Source organism: Arvicanthis niloticus, chromosome 26 (genome assembly GCF_011762505.2).
Source record: "Arvicanthis niloticus isolate mArvNil1 chromosome 26, mArvNil1.pat.X, whole genome shotgun sequence".
NCBI lineage: Eukaryota > Metazoa > Chordata > Mammalia > Rodentia > Muridae > Arvicanthis > Arvicanthis niloticus.
In genome coordinates, this window is record NC_133434.1 from 24,046,425 (window position 1) to 24,068,617 (window position 22,193).

At 39.0% G+C, this 22,193-nt stretch overlaps 1 protein-coding gene across 2 annotated transcripts in view; it reads right to left on the minus strand.

The window, feature by feature from the left end:
* Positions 1 to 747: 747 nt before the first annotated feature.
* The window catches only part of Atm (ATM serine/threonine kinase), a 104,608-nt gene continuing 83,162 nt past the window's right edge, over positions 748 to 22,193 (minus strand). For both annotated transcript variants that reach the window (XM_076925224.1, XM_076925225.1), the window contains 12 exons: positions 21,976 to 22,134; positions 21,207 to 21,345; positions 21,027 to 21,109; positions 19,606 to 19,746; positions 18,565 to 18,681; positions 12,489 to 12,638; positions 9,700 to 9,865; positions 8,348 to 8,434; positions 6,711 to 6,825; positions 5,944 to 6,007; positions 4,349 to 4,485; positions 748 to 4,247 (listed from right to left, as the gene is read on the minus strand). In XM_076925224.1, the coding sequence (XP_076781339.1) occupies positions 4,064 to 4,247; positions 4,349 to 4,485; positions 5,944 to 6,007; positions 6,711 to 6,825; positions 8,348 to 8,434; positions 9,700 to 9,865; positions 12,489 to 12,638; positions 18,565 to 18,681; positions 19,606 to 19,746; positions 21,027 to 21,109; positions 21,207 to 21,345; positions 21,976 to 22,134 (1,542 nt within the window). In that variant the 3' untranslated portion in view covers positions 748 to 4,063. The remainder of the gene's footprint in view (positions 4,248 to 4,348; positions 4,486 to 5,943; positions 6,008 to 6,710; positions 6,826 to 8,347; positions 8,435 to 9,699; positions 9,866 to 12,488; positions 12,639 to 18,564; positions 18,682 to 19,605; positions 19,747 to 21,026; positions 21,110 to 21,206; positions 21,346 to 21,975; positions 22,135 to 22,193) is intronic.

A 22,193-nucleotide genomic window follows, 5' to 3' on the forward strand; every position in this document is an offset into this window, starting at 1 on the left:
ATGCAGCCAGGGGAGGAGCAGAAATACTGCAAAATACTCAGTCATCATGATTATTCAGCAGAAGGAAACCACACCAAAAACAGTGTGAAAGGCTTTGTGCCCCTACTTGTTACAAGCGAAAGCACGACCATTTTGTACCTAACAGAATAAAAGTACAAACAAGGCAAAAATCACCTGGTTTAGAACTTCTGCTTTTGAACAATACACTACTAACTATACACTCTTACTCTACCATACATAAAATCACACATCCTGTTACAGCAAAGTATGGGGTTTTATTCCAAGGAATAATTTTCATTGTATGAGATCTTTACCAATCCTGATCCCAATCTTTCTGGATACTTTGATTACAGTGTACACAAAATTCATTTTGCCAGAAGCTGCAGAGAGGAACATGAAACCCTCAGAAGGAAGGAATTTGTTTTAAAACATGGTAAAATGAAACACATTTAGGATATTAGGATCTTTAGTTTTTCATATTTGAGAAAAGTCAACTAGATCATTTTTGAGTGAAAGTAAAAAACATTGTTCATTTGCCTTCCTGTTACAAGGTAATTAAGAAAACTATGAGACACACAGATTGGAATGCAATGTCCTGGACCGGCTGGTGATCACACAGCAGCAGCAGCCACCCCTTTTGCCTGGACTCTGAGCTCACTGTTATCTCTTTATAGAAACTAGCCCCATTCCTGGCACATACAACACTCAAATATTTCATAAAATGGACACATGATTGTATAGTCAGTATATACTTGTATAGTTCTTTATTTAAAAAAATGGTAATTCAGGTAACAGTATAACCAAAAAACGCATTTACTAGCACTAAACAAATCTATATAAAATACATAATTTTATTAAGGTGCAACTATAGTTTGAAATGGCACATTTTCTATTTCACACTGGCCTTCTACTTAAAAAAGACAATTATTATAAACTTCAAGGTGCTCAAAGTTCTTCCTTTTTGCTTTTACTCCTTTTACCACATTTAAAATTGTGATGGATTTCTAGGTGTACATCCTTTTTCCCCGTTTTAATTGAACACTATGATGATCTTAGCTTTAGGACCTGATTGGGGAGCATTTGAGGGGTGCAGGAGCACAGGGCTGGAAGAGGGGCGCTGCCTCCTCTACTGCAGACAGATGCACTGTCTCCTTCCTAGCAGCTTCTCTCCTTGCTCTTCACTGACTTGTGAGGAGCATGTGCAGGATCTTCTGGCCTCAGGCAAGTAACCTTTCTCCAGATAATCTGTGACACCATCACGAATATTACGAAGTTTTGTTGTAAGAATCAGAGGTGCTGCTGATAAACAGGTACTCAGCATAAAGAAAATACCTGAGTTTTAATAACCTATAAATCTATCACTCATTGGCTCCTGGTAACTGGCCATCTTACTCAAGCCTGTCAAAATATTTTCTAACTTATTATTTCCTATCTTTTTCACCTTTCAATTAGCTGCTTCTAGGTTTATCTGAAAAATCTTATATAGATTTTTCAAAGCCACTGAAGAAATCTGAATAGATTCTGTTTATGGAATATTATTCAAGGGTAAAGAATGGATCAATTATATTATTCTAACCTCTTCAGTGGATTAACTACAAAAACATTACAGATTCACTTAGCTAGCCATCATCAGCTAATTATCGTCCTCCATCCATGAAGACATCAATACTTGCTTAAAGACATTCTACGTTCATTACATTCATGAATATTACAGTCAAGTAGATACCAAATATCCATTTAAGCAATACTTAAAAAATACACAAAGAAGAAAGTTGAAATGCAGAATAATTTCATAGCAGTTTACCAAAACCAAGAGGAGTTTAGTTTTGTGTGTGTGTGTATGTGTGTGTACACACACACACACACACACGAATACAAATAACATCCATGTATGTATGTATGTATGTAATCAAGCTTGCAAGGGAGATGTATTTAATGCATCTAGATGTATAAATGCATCTCCCTTCACCCTGATCCCATGGTGAGACACAAGTTTAACTTTCATTTTAAGGGGCATCAATAAAACATTATGCCCATTAGCATAGAGATGACAGAGAACAGGTCTACTGTGGACTGAAAGACTCTTCTGCTCTCAGGAATTTACACCACTCCTGAGATCTAAAGCCCTGGAGCCAAGAAATGTCAGTAAAATCCCTGAGGATGAGACGAAGAAAACTATCTGGACAAATCCCTCTTAACCCAGGCCACTCAGGATTCCCACACACCTTGTGTGTGGGAGTGAGTGTGTGTGTGTGTGTATGAGTGAGCACACCTTTCAAAATGACAAAAAGACCAATTAGCTACAAATTCAAGAATCAAAAATATAACCACTCAGCACTTGCCTTAACAAAACTATCAGAGAGCTCACAACAAGATGTTTAAGACGGTTAGTGACAGAAAAGGACTTGATGAGTTAATTAAGCAGAATGTGGTGGTGCATACCTTTAACACCAACACTTGGGAGGCCCAAGGAGGTAGATCTGTTAGCTCCAGGGCACATACTTTTCCCTTTGTAAAAAAGTTGTACACTTTATTGTTGTGGGGGTGTGTATACAGACAAGTACATGACATGGTGTGTGTGTGTGTGTAGATCAGAAGGCAGCTTTTCTGGTTCTTTCCTTCTACCTTTTACAAGGACTCTGGGGATGGACTCAGATCATCAGACTTTTGTCAACCCTGAAAAACAATTTTCGAAAGAATTCAACAAACAGGGGGGCTGGAGAGATGGCTCAGTGGTTAATAGCACTGACTGCTCTTCCAGAGGTCCTGAGTTCAATTCCCAGCAACCACATGGTGGCTCACAACCATCTGTAATGGGATCTGATGCCCTCTTCTGGTGTGTCTGAAGAGAGCAACGGTGTACTTACATCATAAATAAATCATTAAAAAACAAAAACAAAACCAAACAGGTTAATAGACGAGATTCGATGTAGTTCGATAGGAGAATTTATGAACTAGGAGAAACATAAGAGAAAAATATAGTACTGGAAATACCGAAGAGCCTAAGAGAGAGAGCACCAGAACTCACTCCAACCACCACCAAGCTACACTCATCGGTTGGGAATGCTGAGTGACATTGCTACTGAAAGCAGAACACTCTTCTGTTTTGGTTTTAGAGACAAGGTTTCTCTGTGTAGTCCTGACAGTCGGGGAACTTGTTCTGTAGATCAGGCTGGCCTTGAACTCAGAGATTCTCTGGAGCACAAGGATTAAAGGTGTGTGCTACCATACCTGGCTTGAAATCAGAACATTTCTTTGGTGTCCCCTCCTAAAAATGCAAAGGACCAGAGCTGCTTTCTTTCAGTTTTAGACATTTTCAGGTTGTGAAGCATTTGTGCAGACAGCAAGCTAAGACTAGCTATGTGCCTAATATACAAGTCTAAAATGTGTCCAATATGTCAGAAAGTTTTGAGCACCAAACCATCTCATGTTTTAGACTTTGAATTAAGGATGCTCAATCTCTACTGCTTGTTTTCAACACACTCTATTTTTTTTTTTTTTTCTCTTGAATCTGCAATTCTGGTCTGAATATGGGGCCTTATACAGGTTAGGCAAATGTTCTACCACTGAGCCACACTCCAGTCCAACATTCATTCTAATGTGGGATTCCCATGATGTAGTGACAGTTACAATTTTAAAGAGTCCCCTTTAAAAAGTATTATTAAGTATGTCATTCTTAATGTGTGTGACATGTTCACACACAACTGTCTGGAAAACATGCTTTAATTAAAGATTGTTTAGAGCAGAAGTTACGAACTCATCTTAATGCAGACCAGAAGTAAAGTTCTCTCTGCTGCTCCCACTTTTGGCAGTTCAGTGTGTATGCGGTGATCCCACTGGAGTAACACAAGCATGATCTAAGAGCCAGCATGGATCCGACAAGGACATCTTGAGTAACCATTACCTCTAACAGAAGACAGCAGAAACAGTATGTTTTTGGGTGGTGATCAATCAAGTAGAAAAGTGTTTCAAAAGCAGTTATTCACTTAGGTAATTCCTATCCAAACATGCTGGGTGAGATGTCATTTCTCAAGTCTGAGTTTAAAAACTCCTCTACTGAAGGTCACACCCAAGCTTTCCATCCTGGGAAGAGTCGGCTGAGGTTTTTGGGATCCATGGCCTGCTGGATAAGCAGGTTCACCTGTCCACCCACACTGAGCACAGTGCCTTCCTCCACGCCTTTCAGCTTCTCTTGCAATCTCATCAAGACCCGCTCAGCTACTTTGTTGAAACTCTGGTCAGTATCACTAGTGATAAAAGAACACAAAGATTACAATGAGGTACAACCCTTGAGGGCCTGGGAACAAGAAAAGCTAAGTAACAACAGGTCCTTCCTGGAATCTCCCACCTAAGACTTCGTTTGCATTCTTGATCATCTGCATTGGGGGTGGAATGGAGGTCGGACTCATCTTCTGGCCTCTGCTGTAGATAGAAAGCTTTTAAAGGATTCATAGTCCAATCAAAGAGTGGGTCGTATAAAAGAACCTAAACAGGAAAAACAAAACCATGTGCATTTTAATTACGTAATTAAAATCAATAGAACCACATCATAAAGTAACACCAGTCACAAACAGCAGGGAATGGGAAACTGTTTGTAGGAAAAAGAGCAACTGACTGTCAGAAATCTGGACTGATTTACCAAGGGCAACACAGAACTCTGTGTGAGGCTGGGTGGTGAGGTGGGGGTGGGGCGGTTTTAAAGTGATACAGGCATTGTATGTGGAGACAGAAATAATTTCTCAGATGCAGTTCCCTCATTCAGACAACTGTAGCAAGCCTTTAACTGAATCTTCTAAAGGACACAGCACCACTCTTGTTATCACAGGCTTAATAGTTAGTGCTAGTGAGCTATGAATGACTCTCAACCCTGCCTGCAGGAAGAGTCATTTACAAAACACCCATGGTCCCACTGCATCCCCAGAAATCTGGTTTAAACTTAGTTAGCATCTACTCTTCAGAAGCAGTACAGATGACACTGTGTGCAGCCAGCCAGGCCTGTAGTCTACTTCCTGTATGGATTTTCCTGTGCAGGAAACAGCTGAGTTCTTATCTCACACATCCTTACCAGGTTGCAAATGATTGCCAGAGGCACACAATTTTCACTTGGGTAGAATTAATGTTGTAAGCATGACTTTCTTCCTTCTCTGTCTTTGGTCAACATGAAATGACGAACCAGATTTAAATGTGTAGAATACTCTGTGGGCCACAGCTTCATTCAGGTGAGCTGTCTCAAAGCTAAAGAGCAAACAGGCACTGCAGGAGCCTCAGCAGCGAATCTCACTCTTCAGATAACTTACCACTAACAAGGCTGACACTCTGATTTCCATCTAAATTAGCTCTGAGATTTGTAGGGAACATGAAACATTATTATTGATTTCTCTTCATGGAAACCAATCTCAAAGTAATCCTATACAGGATGCATACAGACATATCTGTATGTATATACACATAATCATGTGTGTGAGTGTGCCTGGAAACCAGAGGTTAATGCCAGGTGTTTTCTTCAATCACTGTTCTTCTTTATTTTTTGAGACAGTGTCTCTCATTGAATAGAAACTCACCGGTTTGGCTAGACTTGCTGGCCAAGAGTCCCAGAGGTTTTCCCGGCTCTGCCTACCCAGTGCTGGGACTGTAAGCATGTACCACTATGCTAGGTTTTGACATGAGTTCTGGGGATCCAAACTCAGGCCCTCATGCTGGTGGGACAAGAACTTTGCCAACTGAGTCATCTTCCCAGGCCCATGTGTGATGTCTAAGATGTCAAAGTACTCACTAATTTATTAGAGATTGGAGGTTACTTAACAATGCTATAATATTGCAAGAAATATGAGGGGACTAGAAGCATTCCTAACCCCAATCTTTGTGATGTATGAAGATGCTCACTGTGCCCCTTTCTGCTGTTGCCCAAGACAAAGGAATGCAGATGCCCTGTGCATGCTTTACCTCTACAATAGTTAGCAGGGTTTCCTGAGAACTACGCATAACTTCCATTGTCTTTTCACAGCACCTGCAAGGGGAAACATTACAATCATGGATTCTGTAGACACCAGTATTTCATCCTTTCTTTGCCTGAATGTACTTATGAATATATACTTAGAGGATTCTTGCTAGCAATTCCCCATATTATATTTCAAAGAGCAGAACAGCTGACTAAGACAATATTTAAGAGATGCTCCAGAAATTAATACAAATGTATATAAATAAATGCACATATATGTGTGTGGATGTTTCCTAAGCTTAGCACTTACAAAGAGGACAGTACTAATATAAAACACATTGTCTTGATTACTGAGGTGAGTATTAATTTACTTTGATGAGCTGAGACTGTGGACCTTTACTGGGAGAACCACAAGGATAGTAAAATTTTTGGCTGGGAGTTATGTTAGAACATGGTTCTTTCAGATAAAACCATCATCTTTTTAATACCCACAACTATGAACATCAAGAAAACAGCAAAAACAAGAGTGAGTCAGCTATGACTGAGTAACAACAAAGAAGTGGGCCTCTTCCAGAGGTTAGGTATGACCACATATGTTAACACCAAGGTGGCCAAAAAACACCCCCCCCAAAACAAAAAACAAAACAAACTATTAGTGCCTGTACCAAGGGTCCTTTCCTTACTACTATAAAACACTGTGCATCATCTATTTAAATCTACAAGCTGAACAGTTTTGATAGCAAAAATTGCCTGCTTTCTTTCCCTCCCTTACCTTCTGAAGACACCTTCCACACCGGTGATGCCCATCCCGTCCACAATATCTCTGCTGAGTCTAAAAGGAACTGTTTCTGGAGTGGGAAGGATCTTCCCCTGCTCAAAAGCCACTCCTAAAATAAAAAAGACATAAGGCAAGCAAGTCTGATGGGCTGATACACTGTCTCTGTAAGTACATGCTACCTCTGTAAAGGCAGCAAATCATCTGTTACTCATGCTCTATTAGTCCTGGATAAATGAAAAAATATATAATTCTATTTTTGCTTTCCCTGCGTATTTCAGTTCATCATCTATGAGAACAACATCAAATGCAAAAGTAACAGCTTCTTGACAAAGGAAGGCACATTAAAGGATGATTTTTAAAACTGGACAACTGTATGTTTAAAATGTAGAAGACTTATGTATCAAATGTTTTAAAACATTTTAAATTGAAAAAAAGTTTTGAGATACAGACTCATAGGCTGATTTTGAGGTATTTTGTGTATTAAGAAATAATATACAAAGATCACCCTACATACTTTCTATCTGTTTTTCCCATGATAGTAGAAAATCATGGTATAGTATCACAGTCAGAATATGGACACTGGTACAACAGACACTAGCAATCCATCACCTAGAGAATTCTCACATGGTCCTTTAAAGCCACACTCGTACTTTCTTCACAATGCTTGCCGATATCTCCATTCATCTAATTACCACGAATGTGCTTAGTTTTATAATTGTCTTATCAGATGAATTATATAACTGAAACCAGTGCATTCATTCCAACTGTCTGCTGCATATAATACTGGACTTCATTATTGCCTTCCTGGAGTATTTTCCTCCTGTGGCTTAAAAGATGCCCTTCCTAGAACTATAGGACCAGGTCCTTTGATGTGCTGAAGAGATGATTTAGCAGCTAAGACACCCCTCCTCTTGGTTTGTGAGACTTACTTTTGTTTTCTGTTTTGATGTGGGGTGGAGGTGGGGGTGTCTCATTTTGTAGCCCAGACTGGTCTGAAACTCCCTATATAGCCTAAGCTGTCTTTGAACTCATAGCAATCTTCCTGCCTCAGGCTTTTAAGTGCTGGGATTATAGTCATGAGCTACAAAGCCCACTCTGGTTTAGGTTTTCAGTACTAGCATTGCCAATGCTTCAGTGTGAGGTCAGAGTCTGTCCAGCCCAGTGACTCAGCTGTCTCTATCGCTGATGAGAACTGCTCAGAAAATTACAAACACCATTGTCTGCCGGTTAAATATTTTTCACTTCCCATCATCTAGCAGATTAAAAGTCAGAACTCTGTAGCACATCTTTTCAGTCTAGTACCATGCTGTCTCAGGCTCCCTAATTACTGGCAAAGTCCTCTCTAGTAGTATTATTCATCACCCCGTCCTCGTTTCTTAGATCTCCATCTTCTCAATCACCCTCCCTTCTTGTCCTGAGGACACGACTCAACTGCCACCTCTTACAGTGACATTTACTCACTGTCACAGGGGTGCAGCCTCTCCTTTCATGAGTGCTTATGCTTAAAAACTAAAATCTTGTTATATTTTCCTGCTGATGTGCCTGACTTCCTCATATCTGTAATACGCTGGTAGTCAAACAGTCTTTGATGGCTAAATATTAATGAAAGATGTGCATCTTTTATTACTCACCCAGATCTATGTGTACAAGTTCTGCTGACTGCTCGTTTATCAAGATATTCTGTACATGCCTATCGCCAAGTCCGAGGATGTAACCAACTAGAAAAAAAAAACCCAAAAATCAACCATGTGAAATCTATAGTCAACTATATCATATTCAACTATAATCAACTAGCATAAGTGATTCTATGCAATTTTTAAGTAGTTTAGACTTTAAAGCTACTTAAAGGAAATTATATACAGTGAATAGAGTATAGAGTTTAAGTAAAATCTGGCCAGATGTTTTAATGCACATTACATTTTACAGATAGACAAACCACTAAAAATATTTTCTCTTTATAAAAGAAGCATAGATTTCCTCTGAAATTTGTGTGGTTAAGGCTGGAGACCCTAATTTACCTGAGCCAGTGTAGTACACTCAGACTTTTATTAAGTGTCCTTATAAACCGAGAGACGCAGTGATTGGTACCTTCATCATTAACAGTGAGACTTTCCTCTGCCTGATGAACTATGCTGACCAGAAACTTTATTTTGCTACTTTACTTCACCAGGTGCCTGTGCAGGCATAACTGCACTCTATTTTTTAGGACAGATAATGGCATGCCTTGAAACACCTTTAACCTGATAAGAGAAAGTATGCAGTGTTCCAGAAAAACCATGGGGTAGGGAGTAAGGACGCCACCATGTCTGGCTGGCCCTATTGTTAAATTGAGCCTGCTCTCTTGTTTATAAACCAAGCCACTTTAATCCAGTTAGAGATTTCCATGTCAGAAGAGGTTCCCACAAGCACTGAGGACCTGACCTAAGCATGTATGCCCTGCCACTCTATGTACAGCACAGCAGTGGCAGAAGGAACTGCTTTAGTTGCAAATTAACATAAGACAGACTCCATATTCATGTCAGTTCTCATGTTCTAGGATGTTGTTAGTGGCTTTAACTAACTTTACTCCAATCTCATAAAAAATTAAAAAGTCAAAACATATGTTGTATATCAAGTATTTAAACACATATCACAACTTCTATTCTTACATACTGAGTAAGCAAAATGAATTAGTGGTTTTGTATAGAAGATTAAGAAGGCAAATGGCAAAATCAAAGGTTTTATTTTCCAAAGAAAATCTCAAAAAATGTATATTGAAGGGAGAGAAAATAAACCACATTCACTACATTAAAAACTAAACCTATAGTTGTTTCATTTCTCTACCTCAGAGTAGAATTCTCTTCTGTAAAGATGGTTGCCAGCTAACAACAATCAGCATGAACAAACATATGATCTCCTTGTGAGGACAGTTTGAGTAACCACTACCATCTCCTTGTAAGACAGATCCAGTTATGTGATCAATATGTAAGATCTACAGGATTACCGATAGAAGATGTGGCCACACTACGTGTATATGCCAACCGTTTCTCAAACCAAACAGCTGGGTCCAAGAATTTTTCCATGCAGAAGTAACGGAAAACTGGTTCAAAGTTTTGGCAAATAGTCATGAAGGTATCATATTTCTCTTCAAAAGACTTCTTCTGCACTTCCTTTAAACAGAACATTTATAACATGTTTTCAGTATTATGCTCACTAAGCTAATATCCACAATGCTTTCAGATGAAACAGCTAATAGATTATAGGGGCAATAAAAGGTGAAAAAGACACTCTATTCACAAGAAGTTAGCAATCCAGTCAGGAAAACCTTTTTTTTTGGTTGGTTGTTTGTTTTTGGTTTTTTTTTGTTTTTTTTTTTTGTTTTTTTCTAGACAGGGTTTCTCTGTGTAGTTCTGGCTATCCTGGAACTCACTCTGTAGACCAGGCTGGCCTCGAACTCAGAAATCCGGCTGCCTCTGCCTCCCAAGTGCTGGGATTACAGGCATGTGCCACCACCGCCCGGAAGGAAAACCTTTAATTCAAGTGATAATCACATTAGGATCCTCTCTTTAACTAAATTCTACTTGAAGGTTCTTGTAATATAGATCAATGACATGGGAGATGCCAGACGTACTCCCAGCAATCTCCCAGTACTCTCCGGTGGTGTCACAGGATAGAGACACTGGACTTCTGCCCTCTAAAACCTCTCCACGGACTATGTTCCTGAAGCCAACATCAGTGGGCTCAGTGTCCATCCATTTCAGGATGGTGTCCTAACCTGGCCCAGACACTTCTAGTTAACCTGATTGATGATGTACCACTCCATTCCCAACTCAACATCCTCATTTGAATCTTCCAAATCCAAACGCAGCAGACAGCCTCACTGTCTAGGAAACTGGGAAGAGCACACCTTGCTGTACACTGTTGTTGTTTACTTAATGGATAAGGTATAGATCGCATACTGAGTATACTTCCCAGCCTGTTCCTTTCCTTACTTGTTACTCTCCCTTTTATCCTCCCTAAAAAATTACAGTTCTGCTCTCTTTCATTTTGTATATACATATTTTTTTAATCTAGGAACCACAAGTTTGAAAACTTATACATCTGTCTGAGTTGGTTTAATTAACTTAGTATTACTATCTTCAGCAGCAACCATTTTTTCTGCAAACAACATAACTTCATTCTTTAAGCCTTAAACTTTTTTCCATTTTTTCTATCAATTCCTATTGCTTGACACCTAGATTGGTTCTAGAATTTAGATACTATAACCACCTGGGTATCCTTTGGGTACAGGAACAGTATAGCTGGGTCATTCCACAGATGTGTTTAAACCTCCACATTAACTTCCACAGTGGCTGGAATAGTTTACATCACCAGCAGCTGTACACAAGGGCTTCTATGCATTTGTTGTGTTTTATTACTTTGTTTTTGTTTTATTTTACTCTATGTGTATGGATGTTTTGCCTGCATGCATGTATGTGCGGATATGGGTACCTGTTGGATCCCTGGAATGGAAGGATAATTGTGAGCCATGATGCATGCACTGGGAATTGAAGCCAGGTCCTCTGCAAGAGTATCAAGCATTCTTAACCCATCAGCCATCTCTCCAACCCAGTTTTATTACATTTTTATTTACTGTGTGTGTGGTGGTGCTGGGAATACATGTACTACAATGCACATGTGTCAGTCAAGAGCAGAGCCTGTGGGGGCTGGTGCTCTCTTTCTACCCAGGATGTGGGTCCTGTGATTTGAACTCAGGTGGTCAGGCTTAGCAGTGGTAACTTTTTTATCAGCTGAGCTATTTCTCCAGGCTCATTCTGACTTGGGTAGGAGAGCATCTCAAAGTCTAGTGAAGTAGAACACTTATTCACATGCTGGTTCAGATTTCACCTAACTGTTCATTTGCTGCCTATCTAGTGATTTGGTCATTTGTTTTCTTATTTTTTTTTAAAGTTCTTTGTTTATTCTAGCTATTAAGCTTCTGTCAGATACAGAGTTGGCAGAGACTTTCCCCCATTCTGGAAGCTGCTTTTTTATTTGATTACCTCATTCCTTTATTTGTCAGCTGCTGACTTCATTTCTGAGTGACTCAAGTCCTATTCAGAAGAACCTTGTATTTTCCTCACATCTTTCTCTAAGAGTATATTATCACTTCTAATCAATCAAATTCTATCAGTCTTGCCTCTTTAATGTATCTCTTTTTACTCACAATTCTTCATTTCTAACATTAATTAGCCTCAATTCAAATAATATCCCTAATCTGTTTTCTCAAAACCACAACATACATTACTGTCAGAATTACCTTTCTAAAATGCAAATTTGAAGCCAGGCATGATGGCACATGCTTTGAATCCTAGCACTCAGGAGGCAGAGGCAGGTGGAGGTCTACATCCTGAGCTTCCGGGTAGCCAGGATTAGAGACCCTGCCTCAATGCTCCCCTCCCCCTAAAAAGCAAATCTGAGATCCTGATTTTTCACAAAGGTCTTTTTTCACCTGCAGGATAAATGCTTGCAAACATTTTATAGCAAACCTGTGCGGTTTTTGGTCAGTAACAAACTCCAGCCTCATCTATCCCTTCTTAAAACTTACCAAGCTTACATGGTCTGTAACAGCATATGCCTCCTTCCTTCATGCTGTTTAAATACCTTCCCATTTCATTCACACATACACCCATCTTGGTAAGTTTACATCTTGTTTTTACTTAGTATCTTCAACAATTATCTCATAAAGTTATGTATCTTGTATTTTGTAACATCGGGTGGCTTTATAAACTATTAAAGGGCCTTCCAACTCACCATCATTTTCTTCTGGCACTGATAGGCACTGAAATCATTTGGCCTGTATCTTTTATGAGCACCTTCTTCGTTATTAACAAGATATTCACCAATAGGAACGGTTCCTGTGCACCACTCAAGAACACCGCTTCGCTGAGAGAGGGGAACCACCTGAGATGAAATCAAATACCTCTGATTACAGAAAGACATTAAAGAGGTGTCAATGATCACTTACCATTAGCTAGTACAAGTGTTTTCTCAGGATTTATTAACATTCCTGCCTATAGGTGGAGGAAAGCATGAAAAAACCTAGGCTCAAAAAAAAAAAAAAAAAAAAAGTCTTTCTATCTTCTGAGACTTCAGAGAAACCATCTGTCTCTCACTACTCACAATTCTCCAAGAGATCACTCCTGTTAATGATACGCATCATTATCTGTAACTGATCCATATGCATTTGTTCATTTAGTGGAGGATGAACTCTGCTTTCATTATTTTCTGTTTTCTGAAACAAGATCTCACTATGTAGCCTACAATCCTTGAACCTGTGATGCTCCTGCCTCAGCCTCTGCTATGTTAATTACACCTTTGTTACCCATGAAACTTAGGATATTTCATCCAGAAAAATAATTACTTGTAACTGGTCTCAATTTTAACATTAGTAAAATGAGATGTTTTACTAAGATAGTTGTTTTTATTTTATTTTTTTTTAAATTTATTTTATTTATATGAGTACATTATAGCTGTCTTCAGACACACCAGAAGAAGGCATTACAGATAGTTGTGAGCCACCATGTGGATGCTGGGAATTGAACTCAGGACCTCTGGAAGAGCAGCCAGTGCTCTTAACCACTGAGCCATCTCTCCAGCCCAGATAGTTGTTTTTAAAACATAGTACATTATAAATATATAAATGCAAAAGATAAACAAACACTATTTTATATATTAAACAGCTTTACTAAATCTAAGACTTTTTCAGATTTGCAGAAGAGGTGAAGCTTCTCTTTGTGTCTTTTGATGTGTTCATGCCTCTTCCTACCAACACAATGCTTGCTAATTCTTTATCATGCTCATGTAATTTTGTTGTGTTATTTTCAAAGTTATCTCTGTAAAAATAGCTGCAAATTTTATTTTCTAATGAATGAATGAGTGATTTTTGAAGGCTTGAGTGCCATACAAATGAAGGTCAGAGGACAAGAGAGCTGCAAATTTTAAGTAACGTTCGTCAGCTTCTACAATTTGTTTTCTTTTTCACTTAACATTTGGTTTTGTTAGCACCTTTATCATCAATTTCATAACTGTAATACATATTAATATGTGTACACATACACACCACATAACTTTAATGGATATTTTATTTATTTACGGTACAGATGTCATCCCCTTTCCCCCTTTCCCCTCCCTAGAATCCCCTATCCTAAACCCCCTCTTCCTTTATGCTTTTACACCATTTTGATTACATGCATGTAATAAGGTCAGTTCTAGGTTGAGGGTCTAGCAAATCAATAGATACAAATAGTCGAGGAATAAGTGATACATTAAACACAAATAGTCAAAGAAAAAGCAAGGCATTAAACCCAGTTACATGAACACTCCTGTGATCACTGTTTCTAAAGGCTTATCAGGATGACCAAAGTATCTGAGCCTACTTCCCTGTCCTATCCCAAAGTCATTTTCATGTCTGAAGCCTACTTCCTTGTTCTAGTCTAAAATTTAGAATCCTGTCTGAAATTACTTCTTTGTTCTGGCCTAATATTTAGATTCCTGCCTGAGATTACTTCTTTGTTGTAGCCTACGATTTAGACTCCTACTTGAAATTACTTCTTTGTTCTAGTCTAATGTCAGATTCCTGCTTGAAGCCTACTTCCTTATCTTTGGCCAATGTCATATTCCTGTCAAGTAGCCCCTTTCCTTGTCCTTGGCCCATGTCAGCTCCTTGCCAAGCAGCCCCAAAGGCTCTCTACATCTCCCCCTTTTTTATTTCATTAACAAGACTGAGCCTGTCTTAGGTCGTTCTGACAAGAATGCCTTCCTTACCCATTATGGAATATACATTATCAAAGGCAATGCACTTCTGTCTTAGGTTACACCACATAGTTTTACAGCTTACATTTCAACATTTATGTAGACGTGCTCACGGATAAGCATTAGAAGAATCTTCAAATCTTCTTGTCTCTTCAAAGGGAGAGATAGCCGGGCGGTGGTGGCGCACGCCTTTAATCCCAGCACTTGGGAGGCAGAGGCAGGCGGATTTCTGAGTTTGAGGCCAGCCTGGACTGCAGAGTGAGTTCCAGGACAGCCAGGGCTACACAGAGAAACCCTGTCTCGAAAAACCAAAAAAAAAAAAAAAAAAGAAAAGAAAAAAAAAGAAAAAAAAAAAAGGGAGAGATAGAGAACCTGTTTTCTGCTCAGGCGGCTAGGAGCCTGATGAACTCTGTGCTGTCTGTCTGGCCAGGCTGTACCAGCTCCCCAGACCCTGACCTGACCTTGTTTATCTCAGTTAATCTATAGCATTATCTTTCCCAAGACCCTTATGAGCATTTATACCTTGAGCCTGCATTCTCAGTTAATGTAGAGGAACTATCTTTATGTTACTTGAACTTTACAAGAGTTTTGATGTAGTCATGTTCTAAACTCTGTTGTGTACATGGAATTGATTTAATTATCACCAGGGAATGTTTTTCCAAGTTGGGTTGCTCTTAAATATGCCTAAATTAAATAACTGGTGTCAGACTTTAAAAGTGTGACCCAGCGAACCGGTGGTGGTGCAGTGGCTAAGGCGGCTGCCTGCAGAGGGCATGGGCCCTCTGCACTCTCTCTCTGCCTCTGCCTGTTCGAATCCCACTCTGTCTGCGCGTCTCTGCCCGAGTCTCATGGGGAAAAAAAAAGTGTGACCCAACACTGGCTACTGAGTCATGTTGAACAAGACTTCCTTCTTGCCTCTTGCAGATTGACATTCTGCCAGTCACAGTGTTTGTAGAGACCCTCACAATTTCCCTGAAATATTGCTGCAGTCATTGTCTACTGGTAAATACATAAACTAGGAATGAAATAACAGGGTGGCAAGGAAGGTACTATCTTTAACTTGGTTGAGCAAACACTGCTAAGTTAGTAACTATCCAAAGTGACAGGAAGATCAGGAGTTCAAGGTCATCCTCAGCTACATACTGAGTTAGAGGTCAGTCTGAGCTATAGGAAACCTGGCCTCCAGCACACAAAATGACAAAGATGGGGTAGGGGTGAATAAAGAAAGGAAGCAGGGAGAGAACAACGGGAAGAAGGAAACAGAAATCCTGTAAGTGTCGATGGTTACTAACACATGAGTACTAATAAGCTGAGCTACATTTAAGAGATAAAAGGCTTTTGGGGCTGGAGAATAGTTAGCTGCTAAGAGTATGTGCTGTTCTTACAGAGGACCTGAATTCAGTTCCCGGTGTCTATACGGCAGTTCACAACTCTGGTTTCAGGAAATCTGACTTCTGAAGGTACCAGGCACACATGTGGTGCATAGGTATGTATGTGAGAAGAACACTCATACATATAAAATAAATCTCAAACAACAATAACAATAAAACAGTTTTTGCTGACCTTTAACTTTGCCTTTTAGCATTAATTGAGAATGTCTTAAAAATATCTCTTGGGCTGAGGATGTAATTCAGTTGGTAGCATACACATTGGATTTTTAGAAATGTATACCAGGAAATGTTTTAAGGCTTATTAAGTTTTATTGACTTTCTCCTGTCCCATTTGCACCCCACCTCAGTGCGGGATATTGAATTTGGCCTTATGCCTGATAGGCAAGCATTCAATACTCATTTAAAAATTTTTATTGAAATTTTACTATCATACATTATTTTCAAATAAGCTCTGAGGGGCTGGAGAGATGGCTCAGTGGTTAAGATCAATGACTGTTCTTCCACAGGCCCTGAGTTCAATTCCCAACAACCACATGGTGGCTCACAACCATCTGTAATAAAATCTGATGCCCTTTTCTGGTGTGTCTGATGACAGCTACAGTGTACTCATATAAACAAACAAACAAACCTTAAAAAAAAAAATAAGCTGATATTTTTTAGTGCCATCCCATTTAAGACATATCTTGGGCTGGAGAGATGGCTCAGTGGTTAAGAGCACTGACTGCTTTTCCAGAGGTCCTGAGTTCAATTCCCAGCAACCACATGGTGGCCCATAACCATCTGTATGCCCTCTGATCTGATACCCTCTTCTGGTGTGTATAAAGACAGCTATCGTGTATACATATACATAAAATAAATAATTTTTTTAAAAAAAGACATATCTTAGCTTGTCTTATATTTTCCTACTTTTAAAATCCATTCCTGTACTTGTCAACACCACTTCTAGGCAGTTTATTCATGTTACACAGGGATGGCCCACACCTACACTTATTCTATCAAATGGTGTAGTAGATGTGCCCCTGTATTTTCAATTGTTAATTGCAGTGCCAGCAGTGCCAAGTGCTGGCAGGATATTTGGTATTATCATTTCTATGACCCATCACCTGCTTTCTATAAGTAAATGTTTATCATTTCCTCACCTGCCCAAAAAGAGGATTCTCTGAGATTACTAAAAAGCAAGCTGCCATGGGGGAGGTCATGGAAGGTCACATTGCCTTCAATCTGGCCAAAAGGCAACACTACCATATGGACTGGGTGTGGTCCTGCTGCTCAGCTCAGAATGAGTACACTGTGCTAATAGCTTTGTTTAAGAGAAAGAAATGTGACTTTGTTGAATAAAGAGCTGGTGGCTGGAGATGGAGCAGAAGGCAGAATGTCTTGGCAGAAAGACAGGGAGGAGACAGAACCATGAACAAAAACAAAGTAGAGATGTAAAGGGAGTGGGGGGAAGCTCGCCAAATGGCGGCAACATGACAGCAGTCAGGTTAAGTTAGAAGCTAGCTGAGACACTAGACTGCCCCAGCAAAAAGGCCAGTGTTAAACTATACAGATATCTCTGCATCTTTATTATTAAACCTCAAGTGGGGTCCTAATACCCCACAATAATACTCCCTTTTCCCCTATTCTTATATAGGGACCACGTTAATCTTCTTGGTACTGGTCCAATTTGAGTATCTGTGCTGCTGCAGTGAGCACAATGATACATACTCTTTAACTGTTGTGAAGGGAATGAACACTTTTCCAGTGTATATTTAAACCTGTAATAATGTTAGCTCCTGGTAAAATATTGGAGTTTCTAGAGAGAATACTTGCAGCATCTAGTCTTCTGAAAGTAAAAGAAACAGCTATTGAGACTGTTCTGAAAAGAGCTGGTTCTTGACTAGACGTGAACTAAACATTTTTCGGTTTGTCCCTATCTTTCTGGGAAAAGAAAAGTGCAGCAGCAAGAAGTCCTGAGACAGCAGCGACAGAGAACAGTGATGGGAAGACAATGTGGGAACAAAGCCAGGAAAGGACAAACCTAGGGAACCTTCATCTCTTAGGAGAGACAATCAGCTAAGGAGATCATCTAATGAAATAACAGGACTTGAGGATTTCTCAAGTGAACCGTGGAGAAAATGGAAGCGGTTGTAACTCCATGGACTGTCCTCTAGTAAAATCTGCCAAATTATAACTGCAGTGTCCTCTCACCTAGCAATCCAATTTCTAGAAATTTTTCCAAAAGATGAACCTGAAATATGAAGGAAATACTTCATCTGTTGAATGCAGAGCATCACTGTGTGTAGTGACACAAGCCCAGAAACAACCGAAAGGAACCATCACATATAAACGGCAGCATGATCCCTACAGTACACTACCTAACACAGTAAAGGAAGACTGTTTTTGTTGACTGCAGAAAATGTCAGTGGCATATAACATTAAATAACACTAACATAAAAATTAAAGTTGAACTGTCCAACTAGAGAGTGGCAATCTATAGCCTTTGAGGCAAAATCAGCATCGGTCTATTTCTGTACAGCTTATGAGCAAAGAATGACTCACAGATTTTAAAAAGTCATGAATAAGAATTAAAAACATACAAGAGAACTTCACAGAAAACATTTCCTCATCCTTGGTCCAAATACTGCACCTCCCTTGGAGAAGCCGCAGAACACAAGCTTCTTTACTGTAGGGACTCAAGTTACCTTGTATGTGCAGATAGTCAGTTTCCTCTTTCTCGTCTCAGTGTTTCTCTGCAGTAGTGTATTGCACATCTGGAAAACCTGCTGCATGACAGCATCTTGCCTCAGGTCATCACGACCCTTCAGAACAACCAGACATAAACAGGCAAAGTTTACTTTATTATAAGCACACAGAGTCATCTAAGAAGAGGCAGAACAAGTCAATCTGAGTTTCTATGCTCATCTTCAGAATCTCTTGAATAATTAATACCTACTGTCATTTTTCATTAAAAAAAAAAAAAAAAAAAAAAAAAAAAACAAAACTATTAAACTGGGAAGCAGATTGACACAAAAGGCCAAGTTTCTCTTAGCTGCTTCTCGAACAACTGGACTCCCTCACCTGGAGGCACAATACAAAATACCCAAATAAAGTAATATTTCATTTCTCTTCTATCTTCGGCAAGAGCCCCAAAGCACCTAAGCAAGCAGTGCAAAGGAAGGAGTGCTGTTATTTCTCAGGAGCAGGTGGCACAGTGTCAGGCTTGGGATATTGAGCACAGGCCTTAAATCTGTTCTAATCACCATCAAAAGCCTTTTTTTTTTTTTTTACAAGTAAGCTCATAGTGTGTGCATTCTTTCTCTTGAAACAACTGTGCAAGAGCCTGCTAAGCCCAGTAGTGCTGACTTACAGTCTTAGCTTCTCCAGAGGCGGAGGCAAGAGGGTCTTAAATTCAAGCCCCGCCCAGGGAGCTCAGTAAGACCCTGTGTCAAATAAAACTTAAAGGAGAGCTGGGTTCTAACTCAGAAGCAGAGCATGAACCAGGTCCTGTTCTAATCCATAAAAGCAGGAAACAAAACAAAAATCACAATCTTTAAGAGAAAGACACACAATTTTAAAAAGGCAGTTTGGTTCTACCAAACTGTGTGTCTACTTCACAAATGTTTCCTACCCATCATTATTCAGGATAAAGCTAGATCCAGACAGCCAAATAAGGCAAGAAGAAAACATCCCGCCATTGATGCCATTAACCCTCTAAGGACTCTACCAGAAACAGGAAGTCTCACCTTCACAAGCTGTCTCCTTTCCTTACCATCAGAACCCACACAATCTATTATTTTGGGTAAATTTAAGCCTCCGGCTAAGCGAAATTCTGTTTTAAATGATTTTATAGTCACCAGATTTTCATACTCTCCTGTGGGGTCAACCTAATAAATGATGACAAATGATTATTCTAGGTCAGACAAATAGTTAACATAGAAGAAAAACAAATTACAAATAGTAAACAGAGCTATAAATGACAACACATTGCTGATTAACAACTGGATTTCTAATTTGTTTAGTCTAAGTTAGAATAAATGACATTGCTAGGTTTTTATTATGTTTGCTTATTTACTTGTTGTGTATGAGTGTGCCTTTGGGTGACCACACATATGTGTGTCACCATGCTGGAACCAAGGCTGAGCTCTGGTTTAGAGGCTTGGCAGCAAGTGTCTTTACTATCTATTAACATAGTTTACTTTTTAAAACATCTTTTAATAAAACTTCAGCATTTCAAGTCAATTAGATAGTATTGCTGAAAAACTACTGAGAAACTAGAACTCAGTTGTCATTTACATACATTAAATAATATAAGAAATTATTTAATTCTCAAGAACATCGTGTAAAAATAAAAGTAAGGAGAAAATACTCAGTTAAACAACATAGCTTATATCTGTTAACCAGCATAATGCAATAAGGGGTCAAACTGAGTGATGAAAACACTAATCTTTACATCCTGCACACATACTTCTAGGAATAAAAGATCACTGTGAATAGCTGTTTAGTATGTACACACAGCAACCTGAAAGTACTATAACACCTACTGTTTTATTAAATAGTACAGTTAGATCACAACCAATACATCCCACTGCATATTGAGTTACTAAAAACCAAAATGATGACAACAAAAATGATGCAGTGTTGTTGTACACCTGCAACCAGAGGTAACATATTTCATCACCAAGGGCATGACACACACCCATGCACTTAAAAGGAATAATAAAGTGAAACACAATGAATAGGCCACAGGTACTCAGTCACTGTTTATAGTCCCAGGTACCCAGGAGTCTGAGACAGGAGGATTGTCAAGTTCTAGTCTTGGTTCAATTACAAAGCAAGTTCACAGTCAACTCAGTGAGACCCTGCCTTAAAAATTTAAAGTATAAAAAGGCTTCCTCAGTATATAATAGGTTCAGTCCCTAGAATTAAAATAACAATAACATAGAACAGTAGGAATTCTCAGGAGAAGTTTGTGACTATTTTAAGGTTTAGGCAAAACAAAACAAAACAAAACAAAACAAAAAAAAAACCTGACAACATCTAGGTGGAAACATATGAAACTATAATAATTAGTCATTTGGACTGGAAAAAAAAGGCTCTACAAATAATTTAATCTACTAATGTGTAATTTAGTCTTATTAAAAATCAAGAGTTAATAGTAAATTACCTTAATTTCCATAGTGGGAACAACAACATCTTCTAAATTCTTCAGTTTAATGATTGGCTGGTTGGCTGGAATATTGATGCCTTCTACATTTAAAAATAAAGAGGTTTTAGTGGTAGCTGTAAAGGAGGAATACCACCGCAGGTCAAGCTGGAACAGCAGCAGTGATACTTTCACACATACTTCTCTGAGTCCTCCACTGAGAGGCATCCAAGTTTGCCAATATGATGTAAGCATCGCAGAGCGCCTCCATGTCCTTCACCATCTTACATCTCTTACTTCTGATGGTGTGGATAATTTTGGTTGCAGCCTCTGTTCGATCCTACCATCAACAATAGCAAACAAGAACCACTGAGCATCTAAGCTTCTTGGAGCTATACAAAGAGAATTTATGCACAGATCTAGACAATGGAAGGGCTATAATTCGTCAGATACAAACAAAACACCCACCCAGTGAATGAAATATACACACACACACAAATTCAAGGTTAATGATTTGGGTGCTTTTCTAAAATCTGTTTTTCTGGGCAACAGAGAGATGGCTCAGTGGTTAAGAGCACTTGCTGCTCTTTCAGAGGACCAAGGTTTGGTTCTGAGAACCTAAGTGGCAACCTCAGGTCCAGGGAATCCAAAACCCCCTCCTGGCTTCTGTAGGTGCCAGAGATACACGTGGTACAGGCCAACCATTCAAGCACATTACAAATAAATAAATATTTTTAAAAATCTGTTTTGCCCATTGCTGCAAGAAAACAAAATAAAACTGATATTTATGCTCTGGGAAGTGTTTAGGAATTGTTAACCAATTCTGGGTGGCATCATCATAATAAAGGATATAGAATCTAAATACTACCAGCAACATACATTCTTAAAGTCTCTGAGAATTAAGAAAAGAATATTCTGGGAAAGAATGACCATCACAACACAAAAGGGCACTTGTATTTAACCCGAATACCTCATCAAGCTGAGAGTTTTCTTTAGGTGCATTTTTGGTTATTCTATTCCTTCTTGCTGTCTCTGGTTTGCTCAAAAATTCATCTTTGTTGGCATTTGCTAAGGCCAGTATAATGAACAAAGTGTGATGGGGGTGATCCAGTGAAATCCTAGAGATTAGCTATCAGAAAATTAATAGCTATTAGTTTCATGCAAATAGAAAAAAACTTAAATATACAT